This window comes from Meriones unguiculatus, chromosome 21 (assembly GCF_030254825.1).
Source record: "Meriones unguiculatus strain TT.TT164.6M chromosome 21, Bangor_MerUng_6.1, whole genome shotgun sequence".
Lineage (NCBI taxonomy): Eukaryota > Metazoa > Chordata > Mammalia > Rodentia > Muridae > Meriones > Meriones unguiculatus.
Window position 1 is genome coordinate 54,052,442 of NC_083368.1, and position 13,156 is coordinate 54,065,597.

At 39.4% G+C, this 13,156-nt stretch overlaps 1 protein-coding gene across 1 annotated transcript in view; it reads left to right on the forward strand.

The window, feature by feature from the left end:
* Window positions 1-2,933: 2,933 nt before the first annotated feature.
* LOC110564443 (large ribosomal subunit protein uL3-like) overlaps window positions 2,934-13,156 on the forward strand; it is a 156,662-nt gene continuing 146,439 nt past the window's right edge. Inside the window, 5 exon segments of the mRNA XM_060373940.1 lie at window positions 2,934-2,967; window positions 2,970-3,038; window positions 3,041-3,487; window positions 3,490-4,167; window positions 10,353-10,594. Coding sequence (XP_060229923.1) covers window positions 2,934-2,967; window positions 2,970-3,038; window positions 3,041-3,487; window positions 3,490-4,167; window positions 10,353-10,594 — 1,470 coding nt within the window.

A 13,156-nucleotide genomic window follows, 5' to 3' on the forward strand; every position in this document is an offset into this window, starting at 1 on the left:
ATCACAGAAAACGTAAAACTTATCAAAATAGAGAAAATAAATTATCACATGTCCACTGTTTTTTAAATAATGAATATATCCTTTAGTTATACAATTGTACTATGCCTTTAAAAATTCTTCAGTGCTTCTTGTTATTTATCTCCTTTGGTTATGTGCCTTATTGTTATGCTTATTATATAGTATATGGCTAAAACCTCCTTATAAGTGAGTCCATACTTGTGTGTCTTTCTGGGTCTGGGTTATCTCACTCAGGATGATCTTTTCTATTTGTTTTTCCATTCATTTGCCTGAAAATTTAATGATTTTAGTAGCTGAGTAGTATACTACTGTGTAAATGTGCCACAGTTTTCTTTATCCATTCTTCAAACATCCGGGTTATTTCCAGGTTCTGGCTATTAAAAATAAAGCTGCTATGAACATGGTTGAGCAAATGTACTTGCTTTACGTTGGAGCCTCTTTTATATTTATACCCAGGAGTGACATAGCTGGATCTTTACGTAAAGCAAGGGAGGATGCATAAATCTCATAGGAAGGGGAGATGGAATAAATGAATTAGTGGCTGAAGAGAGGGAACCAGGTAAGAGAGGAGGCAAAGAGAGTTAAGAGGGTGGAGATCAGACCTGGGAAGACCGAAGGTGAGAGGGCAGAAGGCCTGTAGAGAAAAGAGAAAACTGAGGTGGATGTAGCTCTGTGACAAGCTGGAGGCCTAAGTCGGGGTAAGGCCTGGGAGGATATGAGGGGATTCAAGCAGAGACACCTAGTAGCAGAGTCGGTTATGTCTGAAGAGGACATAACCAGACAACCCTCCTAGTAGAGAGAGAGGAACTCCAACCCACCCACAAAATCCTCAACTCCAAGTTTACCCTGCCTACAAGACGTGCAGAGATAAAGTTAGAGCAGAATGAGCAGACTGAGGGGATGCATAACCCATGCCCGGCCCAACCGAAGACCTGCTCTCCGGGAGAATGCCGGTCCCAGACACCATAAACAATGGTCTGCTAAGACTGCAGACAGGAACCTGGAAGAGCTGTCCTCTGAGAGACTCCACCCAGGAGAATCTCAAAACAGACTCTGAGACCCACAGCCAAACACTGGGCGATGTTACAGAGTCTTGTGGAGAAGTAGGAGGAAGTGGGAGGTGACAGGAGCAACACAGGAAGACCAACAGGGTCAACTAATCTGGGCCCAGAGGAGCTTGCAGAGACTGAAGCATCGACCAAGGACCATGCCTGAACTGGACCTAGGCCACCTACAAAGATGTAGCAGATGGGCAACTTAGGCTTCAAGTGGGTTCTCTAGTAAGGGAAGTGGGAACTGCTTCAGGCACAAACTCACTTGCCAGTTTCCCGATTTCCCCTTGGCAAGACTGCCTTGCCAGGCCACAGAGGAAGAGAGCGTACTTAGTCCTGATTCACCTTGATGAGCTGGGGTGGTTTGGAAAGGGATCTCCCCTTTTCTGAGAAACAGGTGAAGTAGGAGGGGAGACTGGGAGGGGAGGAGAGATCGGGGCTACTACCAGAATGTAAAGTGCATAAAAATAAATTAATTAAAAAATTCTTCAATGCATAAATCAGTAATTGAATGGTGGCTGCTTCTACAGAGAACATCTACTCATAAAATAGAATAAATGAATGGCGCCTGGGGTAGGATATAAGGTGTGTATTGTTCTATCTCTTTCCACCTCATTGTTTGTTTCTTTCTGCATATTCTCTGGGTCTTCCCTTCTCTGTCTCTGTGCGAGGTATTTAGGCACATTCAGCCATGCTAGCCTTACATTGTGGCGGGGAAATGAGCTCAGGTAATACTTCCAGAGCAAGCACTTGTATGTTATGGATATATGTGTTTTCGTTTTGTTCCCAGGTGTGGGATGTGGACCTGATTCACATAGTCCACATCCTCAGAGAGGTGCTCTTTGCCAGCTGCAGATAGTTTAAATCTGATGATTCTGTAGGGAGAAAAAATGCCAGGGCCCAGAGTGTCGAGCTTAGAGAAAGAATGAGGGTGTTTTCTCTTTCCCCTTGCTGCTTCTGGTTGCTATTGTGAGACAAGAATTCATATATTTCCTGAAACGAGGATTGGACTGGCTGCAAGCACCCTGACACCCTGACCAGCAGGAAGCAGCTAAGAGAACTGCACCCTCTCTCCCACTAACCCTTTCTCTCTCCTACCTGGTCTTGGGGTGTTGGAAGGGACTGGGGTGGAGTAGGGAGAAATAGAGAAAAGAAATGTAAATAAAAGTTTTTTGTTTGTTTGTTTGTTTGTTTAATACAGCAACACTTATATCCATCAAGCCATCCCCACAGCTCCCTCTTCTATACTTTTATCATTATTTTAGGAGGTAATTTTTAGACTTCTAAAACTATTTTTCTGGAATGCAGGATAGCCCAACATTTTTGCAGTAGCTTCAAAATTCTACAGTTACTTAATCTGGATCACATCAAGAGACAAATAATTGACTTACTCTACATACCTTTGCATAGAACAGTTCATGGTGTTCACAGAAAGACAAAATCTCCCAAATATTCTTAAGGACACACCTATCACACACATACACACACACACACACACACACACACACTTCACACACATATCTATCTATCTATCTAGCATTTATATATTTATCTATTGCCTATCTATCTATACATGTATACAGAAAGGGAAAGAATGTGTTTATGTGTGATTATGTGTCTCTCTATGTGTTTGTGTGTATGTGAGATAGAGAAAGAGAGAGAGGTGGGAAGAGAGAATTTTATCAGCTTATAATTAAAACTAAAAAATTCATCATTGTGGTTTCTGCAAACTGATAACCAAAGAATAGCAATACTGTCTGTCATTTGGCTCATACTTGAAGATCTGCAGCTAACGACCCTGAAATAGTATCATAAGCAAAATAAGATGGATGTCCCGCTCTGTCGGTGGCAAGTGACTGCGAGATGTCTCACAGGAAATTCTCTGCTCCCAGGCATGGTCCTTGGGCTTCTTGCCTCGCAAGCAAAGTAGCCAGCATCGCGGGGAAATGAAGAGCTTCCACAAGGATGACCTTCCAAGCCTGTCTACCTGACAGCCTTTTTAGGCTACAAGGCTGGCCTGACCCACATCATCCGGGAAGTTGACAGGCCAGGATCTAAGGTGAACAGGAAGGAAGTTGTGGAGGCTGTAACCACTGTGGAAACCCCACCCATGGTGGTTGTGGGCATTGTGGGATACGTGGAAACTCCACGAGGACTCCGAACCTTCAAGACCATATTTGCTGAGCACATCAGTGATGACTGTAAACGTCGTTTCTTTAAGAACTGGCACAAATCTAAGAAGAAGGCTTTTACCAAATACTGTAAGAAATGGCAGGATGACATGGGCAAGAAGCAACTGGATAAGAACTTCAAAAGCATGAAGAAGTACTGTCAAGTCATCCGCATAATTGCCCACACTCAGATGTGTCTGCTTCCTCTGCGCCAGAAGAAGGCACACTTGATGGAGATCCAAGTGAACGGGGCACTGTGGCTGAGAAGCTAGACTGGGCCCAAGAGAGGCTGGAGCAGCAGATTCCTGTGAACCAGGTGTTTGGACAGGATGAGATGGTTGATGTCATTGGGGTGACAAAAGGCAAAGGGTACAAAGGGGTGACCAGTCGTTGGCACACAAAGAAATTGCCCCGCAAGACCCACAGAGGGCTGCGTAAGGTTGCCTGTATTGGAGCCTGGCACCCTGCCTGTGTGGCCTTCTCTGTGGCTTGAGCTGGTCAAAAAGGCTACCATCATCGAACAGAGATTAACAAGAAGATTTACAAGACTGGTCAAGGCCATCTCTTCAAGGATGGTAAGCTGATCAAGAACAATGCATCTACTGACTATGACCCGTTCGACAAGAGCATCAACCCACTGCGTGGCTTTGTCCATTATGGTGAGGTGACCAATGATTTTGTCATGCTCAAAGGCTGCCTGGTCAGAACCAAGAAGCGAGTGCTTATTCTTCTCAGTTCCTTGCTGGTGCAGACCAAATGGCAAGCTCTGGAGAAGACTGACCTTAAGTTTATTGATACCACGTCCAAGTTTGGCCATGGCCATTTCCAGACCATGGAAGAGAAGAAAGCATTCACGGGACCACTCAAGAAAGACTGCATTGCCAAGGAGGAAAGTTGCTTAATGCCAGAAGCAATTTGCACAGCTGGTAGGGTCTCAATAAAAATGTTTACAGTGGGGGGAAAAAGGTGGATGTCCCAACTTCAAGATGGGTGGATTTTCTTTTTCTCTACTGTCTATTCTTTGTCTTTTAAGGGATGGAATGATGCCTACTGCAGGTTGGTCTTCCTTACTCAGGTGTGCTAATTCAAATTTTATTCTAGTACAGAAGTACTCGGTCCTAAATACACAGAGATGATGTTTTCCCAGCTTTCTGGGAAACGTATATTACCAAACAAAAATACTTTCAAAAAGTGTGGCAATAAAATATTATTTTTTAAATGTGAGATTTGCTGTTACGCGTTTTTCACAGGAACACATTAATTGGTGGCATGAGCTTATCAATCTTAGACAGGGTAGAAGGAAGCCAAATGTGAGCGACATAGAGACTGTTATGACATAAGAAATTATTTTGTTGGTACAAATTATTTTATTTTATTTATTATATTATATTATTTTATTATGTAAATAACTGAGATGCAGAAAAAGTCACGTTTGACAATCTGTAATAAAATAGGTTAGCATTCCAAAATTTTAAATATTAAATATGAAAACAATAGACTTCTAAATTTGTAAATTATTTATAATTTCATGCCATATACTTACTTGTTTTTATTATTTCCCAAAATTGTAAATTACAAAGTGGTAAACAAATTCAGCATTATATAAGGATTATTAGTTCATGCGTACACTCTACAAAACATAAAAACACTAATATGGTTCAATAATTATTAGATATAACCAGAATTTGTAATTTTTAAAAGATTTATAAGTCTGTTTTTTCCTATGAATAATTTGTCATTTAAAATAGTTTTGTTTCTGGGCTCAGAGATTAAGAACACTGGCTGTTCTTCCAAAGGGTCTGAGCTCAATTTCCAGCAACTCACATAACCATCTATAGTGAGATCTGATGTCCTCAGGCACACATGCAGGTAGAATGCTATATAAATAATAAATAAGTAAATGTTCTAAAACATTATTAAAAATAGTTTTGTTTCTTCAATCATGAAGAATAAATTATAAGTCACTCAATAGAGAACTTTGCAATGCCACTGTTTATAAAGTTGTTCAAAGACTGATGCATCACCCAAAGACCTTGCATAGAGAGGACCTAGACCCCTGCTCAGATGTAGCTCATTGACAGCTCAGTCTCCATGTGGGTTCCCTAGTGAGAGAAAAAGAAAGAGTCTCTGACATGAACTCGGTTTTCTGCTCCCTGATCACTTCTTCCTGGTGGGGTAACCTAGCCAGACCACAGAGGAAGAGGATCCAGGCAGTCCTGATGGGACCTGATAGACTAGGGTCAGGTAGTCGGGGAGGAGGACTTTCTCTATCAGTAGACTAGGGGAGAGGGATAGGAGAGGAAGACCAAGGAAGGATGGAATGGGGAGGAAAAGAGGGAGGGGGATACAAGTGGGATACAAGTGAATGAATTGTAAATAATAATAATAATAAGTATATTTAAAAATAAAGTTGTTACTCATACTAGTTATCCTCCTAGAGCACACACACCATAACATACTGAATAATTGACAACGTTTTTAAATTAAATAAGTAAATGGTAGTACATTCTGTTAACTAGTGATCAGATGCATGTCTCACAGCACACCAAGTATGCCCCATGTCATCGAAAGAAAGCATACCTCTCTTCTGACGAACACAAGCAAACCAGTCATGGTGTCCAGACCTTCATGTGGGAGAAGGCTGTAGCACATGCAACCTTCAGTGTGATTATTATTTTCTTGGTTTTAAATTGAATGTAATGTGTATGGATATTTTGTCTCCATGTGTTTCTGTGCCCCACTTACATGACTGGTCTGTGGAGACTTAAAAAGGGTCTCAGGTCCCCCGGGACTGGAGTTACACATGATGGCAAGCTCCTGGGTTGGAGTTGGGAATGTAACCCCGGTCTTCTGGAAGAACTATCAGTGCTCTTAACCAAGCATCCATCTCTCCAGACCCTGCTATAAGGCTTTTTTAGGGACTCATAAGTTTTCTCATGTAATTCCCATGACAATAATTTAGGTAAATATAACACCATCTTCAGTTTGAGTATGAAAATAATAAAGTTAACAGAGTTGAACAAGTTAATAATTAAGTAGTAACAGATGTCTGTTTCCAAGAGTTGTGGAACCATCTGCCTGTGTGTCCTATCCATCAGAGGATACATGAGCAATTTTACTTTTATTTGCCATAAACATTGCTTTATTTTAATTCAATAGCAATTACTTGTTTGTCAATGTTTTAAAAATGTAGAGAAATAAAGATTAATTCTCTCAGAATTTCTTGAAAACTATAAGGAATTTTGATTTGATACATTCAGCACATTGTTTCATAGAATACATTTCTTTATTTCTGCTTTGTCTGCCTTAAATACTGTCAGGTCACTTGTGGCATTTAAGCAATTTCAAGGTGTAGTGAGCCATGAACTGATTTCCATAAACATTCTAGATGGTGGACAGGCAAAGATAAAGATGTCTACATGAAAGTGAAAATAGAGACATCTACCAAACTGAATCACTGCAAATGTATGAGAAATTTGCTGTGAGATGATTTAGCTTTTTTTGATTGCTCATGATGAAATATAATTTTCTGTAAAACCATATTAATATGCATTTCTTCACACTCTGGATCATGAAGAAATTTTTCAAGCTGTCATATGTATGCTTCCTAGAATAAATTAAAATTTGGCCAGTATAGTGTACTTATAGTTGTAAATAATAGTAAGAGGGAGCAATCAGTTTTAAATATTAATTTTGCTTTCCTAAGTATTCAGTGGATTTTGTGGTTTACTTAAATGATTCCTTACCTAGCTTAAACACTTTAATCTTACCATTACGGCACCTGTTAAAGTACGCAAATATTGCTTCTTCAGAGCTCTATCACGCCATCATGTGATTTGGAGGAAGTGTTTATTGATGCCATTAATAGAATAAAGATGTGATAAATTACGGTATTATGAGATGCATCGTTGTACTAATGATCAATATCTTTAAGTTCTTGAAGTTATAAGTCCTTCTAAAGAAAATTGGCTACTGCTGATCTCAATTTATCAATGTGTCATCTCTAGTTAGTGTTTTATGAATGTGTTAATAATTGATGACAATAGGCTTGAAAGCAAAGGGACCAAGTAACCAGTTTAGTAAATGGGATGCTAAGGTATGGTTTAAAGCTGTATGCAAATATCGAAGATACCTGCAATAGCAGACTGAGAAGAGAAATCTATTTGTATTTGCAGTTACTGTGGTTCTGTTTCAGCATGCGACCACTGTGAGATGAGAAAAGCCTTGTACTGCTCAGCTCTGCTCAATATGTTTCTGGAGGGACACTAGGTAGAAACCATGTCTTCCTGCAGGTAACATGTGTACAAAAAAGGGACGAGAAGTTATATGGAACTTCTCTAATTACATGACAGAGGTTTGCTTTATGAGCAACACTTGAGGAAGACAAGTTTTCTCAATAATAAGTGAGAAAATATTTAGCATCGCCAAGCTTCAGGAGTGTATCATTGACATTACACTTAGTTCCTGGAGTAACACCATCAAGGGATATTATTTTGTAAGCATTTATTGGCATATGGCTAAAATTCCCTTCTGGTTGAGCCATGATAATAAAGCGAAAGTTCCATGTAGACTCATATGAAAATTAGGGCTATCATTAGGAACTACAAAGACTGTCATGCATCCATGTCTTTCTGCCTAAGACTCCGCACTGGCCCCTGTTCACATTTGTTATAACATCTTAACATGATTTCTAGACAATGGTACTCAACCAATTTGGAGAATGGATTTCCTTCTACTCAGTCAAAAGACTGAATAACAACTAGTTTATGTGAAGGACAGAATTATAGTTCTATTCTTTTAAATAAAGAACTGTATTGACTTTTCGCCCAATATCATTGTATATGCCAATGAAATCTAGATCAAAGTTCAGAAAACTATAGCTTGTCTGTGTGCTATAAAAAATAATTCCTAATATATATGACACGGTTTAAAAGTCACTGTTAGAGGATGAAAAGATGGAAATGGAGGCAACATCATTGCTGCAGCCATGAATCATCTGAAGGAATGGGTGGGCATGGGAGTGTTAGCAGGCCTTCTGGTGTTGGTCTCCTTGGTTTGCCTGTGGTATATATGCAAGATTAGAGTCTCACAACAGTGTGATGCAGCCATGATCATTCAGGCCTTTACAGCCATTGAAGCAGGACATTCTCCCCAAGCATGGTTGGATACCATAAAAAGCTAAAATGATACGCTCAGGATGCGAGGCTAAGCACTGCACTCAGGGTCAGCCGCTTTGGACCCAGAGATGAGCATGTCTGATTGCATGCGGGTTGATGCCCCAGGTCCCGCCTCTGAGAAAAAGGTATTGGACGGGTCTGATGCTCTTTGGGTGGATGACACCTAAATGAACATCTGTACAAAGTCCCAATTTATTTCTAATATCAGAGATCAGACCTCTACTCTTGCCTGATGCGTCTAAAACAAAAAGGGGGAACTGTAGAGAGCTGCGGAATGCTATGCCTTAAAGATGGAGCTGGTTTCCGCGTTCCACCTTCCCGATGGTGAGTGCTCTCTGTCACGAACAACTCTACATTTGGCTAAGGCCGAGGATCTGGCTTGCTTCTATGTATGTGGACCTATCTGCATTGCCCCCGTGGCACGCCTGGGTTGGCTACCCAGAGGCTATTTAAGCTGTGGGCTGGCTTTCCCCGGGGTCCGAGGATTGTTCAATGTTCCTGAATAAACTGCATTGAAAAAAAAAAAAAAAAAAAAAAAAAAAAAAAAGAAAAGAAATGAAAAACAAACAAACAAACCTCAATTTCTTTCAATGTCTGAAATCCTTTCTCTTTTCTTATTTTAAATTTTATTTACTTTTTATTCATGTTACATCCTGGTTGTAGTCCTATTCCTCCACCCCTCCCAGTCCAATCTTTCCTCCTTTTCTCCCCTTCCCACTCCCCCTACTCCTAAGAAAAGAGGAACTCCTGTTTCCATCCTCCCCAGCTCATCAAATTTTATCAGGACTGAGCAGTTCTCTTCCTCTGTGCCTGGCAAGGCAGTCCCACCAGGGGGAAGTGAGCAAAATGCTAGCAAGTGTGTTTGTGTCCAATACAGTCCCCACTTCCCTTACTAGAGGACCCATTTGAAGCCTAGGCTGCCCATCTGCTACATCTTTGTAGGAGACCTAGGTCTAGTTCATACAAGAACCATGGTTGATACTTCTATCTCAGCAAGCCCTTGGCTGGTTAGTTGGATCTGTTGGTCTACTTGTGGAGCTCCTGTTACTTCCAGGTCTTTTTTCTCTTTCCTCCTACTTTTCCGTAAGACTACCTACGCATCACCCAATGTTTGCTGTTGATTCTCAGCATCTGTTTTGAAGCACTGCTGGGTAGGGTCTCTCAGAGGAGAGCACTGACAGGTTCCTGTCTGAAAGCTTAGCAGAGTATAATTCATAGTGTCAGAGATTGGTACTCTCCCATAAGGTAGGCTTTAGTTGGGCCAGGCATTGGTTGGACATTCCCTCAATCCCTGCTAAATCTGCTGTCTTTACCCCTGCGCACTTGTAGGTAGGGTAAATTTAGGGTCAAAGTGTTTGTGTGTGGGCTGGTGTTCCAAACCCTAGGCAAGGAGACTAGTTAGTGGGTGTCCTCTTCACTCTATGGCCTCTACTACCGGGAGTCTCTGCTTGAGTCCTGCTCATATCCTCCCTGGAGCTTACACTGACTTAGGTCTCCAGTTTATCACAGCGATGCCCTCACCCTCAGTTTCTCTTTTCTTTACAGGCCTTCTGCCTTCTCTCCCTCTCTCTTCCCAGGACTGATCTCCACCCTCTTAACTCTATATGGTCCCTCTCCTATCTTGTTCCCTTTCTTCAACCACTATGTCTGTCTATTCTGTCTCTTCTTCCATGTAAGATTTCTGCAACCTCCCTTGGATCCTCCTTCTTAGGCCCAAAATGACACACATGGTATATACCCACTTATAAGGGGATTTTAACTGTATGTTTACACAGGATAAACATAATCTGAGGCACAGACCCAAAGAACATAAATCCTTAACATTTTTATTAGTTTCGCTTTACAGAATGCTTGTCAAGAGCTGATAAAATCTAAATTATCACCTGGCGCACACAATCATCGGTGATCACTCCCATTAATTATATGTCATTCAGGAAAATTAAATCAAAAGCGTTTTGCTAATACAGATGTAAATTTTAGAAGAGATGAAGAAGATGAACATTCTAAAATGGATGTCGAACAAGTAAACAAGAGAGAAGGCTTTTTTCACGTTGGTTTAAAATCCTTAAAGGACTTGATCCTGATACTTAGGAGAAAAGTAAATCCAGCTTCACCAAAGGCTGTAATAAATGCTCCTTTAGAAGTCTTGAAGCCAGTAGTGGCTAAGGAAATCCTGGTAAGCCTTTCATTACCGTTTTTAGATGCCAGTGGATACGGTATGCTGTTTAGGGGCCCTAATAGCCTTATATCTTTCTGCTTTATCCTCATTTTTAAGTTTTTTTCTATTTTCCTCCTCATACCACTTCCATCATTCAATTTTCATGTTAATAGAATCTTTTCCAGTTTCATCATGTTTAGTAATTTTAAGGTAGTTGTCATTCATGCTAACTCTTACTTTTAAAACTCTCCTGAGAGCCGGAGAGTCTTTAATCTCAGCATTGAGGCAGAGGCAGGCAGATCTCAATGAGTTTGAGGCCAACCTGGTCTACAAAGCAAGTCCAGGACAGCCAGGCCCTTTACACAAAATCCATGTTTCAAGAAACCAAAACCAAACTAAAACAAAAATTGTCCTAAGCAGGGACATCATATTTCTTCTAGTGCCTTTTAGAAGATATCATCAACCTATTTTTCTCATTTTAATTTTTCTTGTTTTACTATAGAGGAGGATTGTACAATGGTTCCCATCACTCAAAAGCATTGATCTTTTTTTCCTACCTTGCCAATACAGACCAACACAAACACACACACGTTATCACAGCTAACTCTGTATCATGAAGGAATGAAAAGCTGGTGTTTAACTGGCTTGCCTCAGGATACTTTGAAATATATTCACCTTTCCAGATTGCTTTGATTTACAATTATATTTCCATTTTGATAGTCTCAGATGATTTTAAATTGCCCCAAATAATCTTCATTATATAAAAATATGCTAATAATTATTTGATTTGAATAAATTCTGCCAGTGGAGGTAATTTATAGAAGAATAATAAGTTTGCATCTTGAAAGCAGATGGATTAATGGCACATATAATTCAATAGACAAGGATTACTTTAATTGAAAGATTAGTATAATGAAAACAATATTTTAGTTTCAAAAACAACTTATAAACTGGAAGCTTTTAGAGTGAGGTATCAGTAAGGAAGAAAACTGAAAATGATATAAGACAGTGTATGTTTTCAATCAGAAAATGATACACAAAATAAAACATTAATTCAAATATGTATATTATTGATGTTATGTACTATTTAATAGAAGTAATAAGTTATAGAAATGGAAAACTGAACAAAAGCTTTTAGCCAAGTTACCATACCTCTGTATAAGTTACACAGAAAGAAATGTCAGTATCACCCTTAGAGACATTAAGATATACTACAGAACCACATAACAAATCAGACCATTTCCTTAAAAACATACAGGTTCATCAATTAAATGACACTGAGAAGCCATATATATTGTCACACTGATAGAGCCAACTGATTTTTTACAAAGAGGCAAAAATACATGTTGCGTAAATATTAAAAAAAACAAACAAACAGCATTTTCAATGAATGGTGCTGTTCAAACTGGATAGCTATAAGCACAACAATGAAACTAGACTTTAATATCTTACCCTGTATAAAACTCAGTTCCAAATTGATCAAGGGTCTCATCATAAGACTTCATGCCCTGAACCTTATCCAGAAGAAAATAGGCACTAAGCTATAATTTATAGGCATAAGAAGGGACTTCTTGAACAAGACCATAGTAATACAGGCATTAAGACCTACAATTAATAAATAGGACTCCACGAAAATAAAAAAAATATTCTTTGCATCAATACAATCCTGAGAAACTCCATGTTAACAGTAAAGCTTTAAGGAAAAATAAAAATTATCACCTAGAAACAAGTGAAGGACATTGTAAGAAAATACTACATGTTCTTTGTATAACCAAACTCCATTACCCACTGGAAATAACCCTAAAGGTACCAAAAGAAATGACATCTGTCAGAGGGATGTGTTTAATTTTGAAGTATTTAGAAAACTAAAGTTTGTAAACCATACCATTAATATATATATTCAGCATTTCAATGGACAACTGTTTTGAGACATGAAAAGGCTGATTCTGTAATTATACATTTTCTGGAAACAATGGCTATTTTGGAGATACCTGTACAAATAGAGACTGACAATGCTCCCCAGCCAACTTGTCTCCAGGAAGATGAAGCAATTCTTTGCATATTATAATATAAAGCACATTACAGGTATACCACAAAATCCTATAGGTCAAGCAGTGATACAAAGATCTAACTGCACCTTAAAAGAAATGCTTATAAGAACAAAAAGGAAGACTAAAGACCCCATAGATGATAGACTAAATAGTGTTCTGCTAACTTTAACAAGAAAAGACGCTGAGAGACTGGGTTATACAAAAAAAAAAAAAAAAAAAAAAAAATTAAATCAGTCTATATGCTATAAAGATGTGTTAGCATCAGAATGGAAATCAGCGAAGGTTTTTCTTTAGGGATGCAGATTTGTTCACATTTACATGGGAAACAAAAAGCTGTGGAGACCTTCAAAACTAACAAAGAGTTGAGCTTAGGAAGTCTTCTGAAAACCTTGGCCACTGACCCAAAAAGAGTGAAGGAGGGAGACTGACTAGCCATTGTCTTCCCGTGCCCGCCAGATGACCCTGGACAAGAAATATTCAGGAACTAACCACTGGCAGATCTATGAAAAGGACTTTAAAAAAGACTATG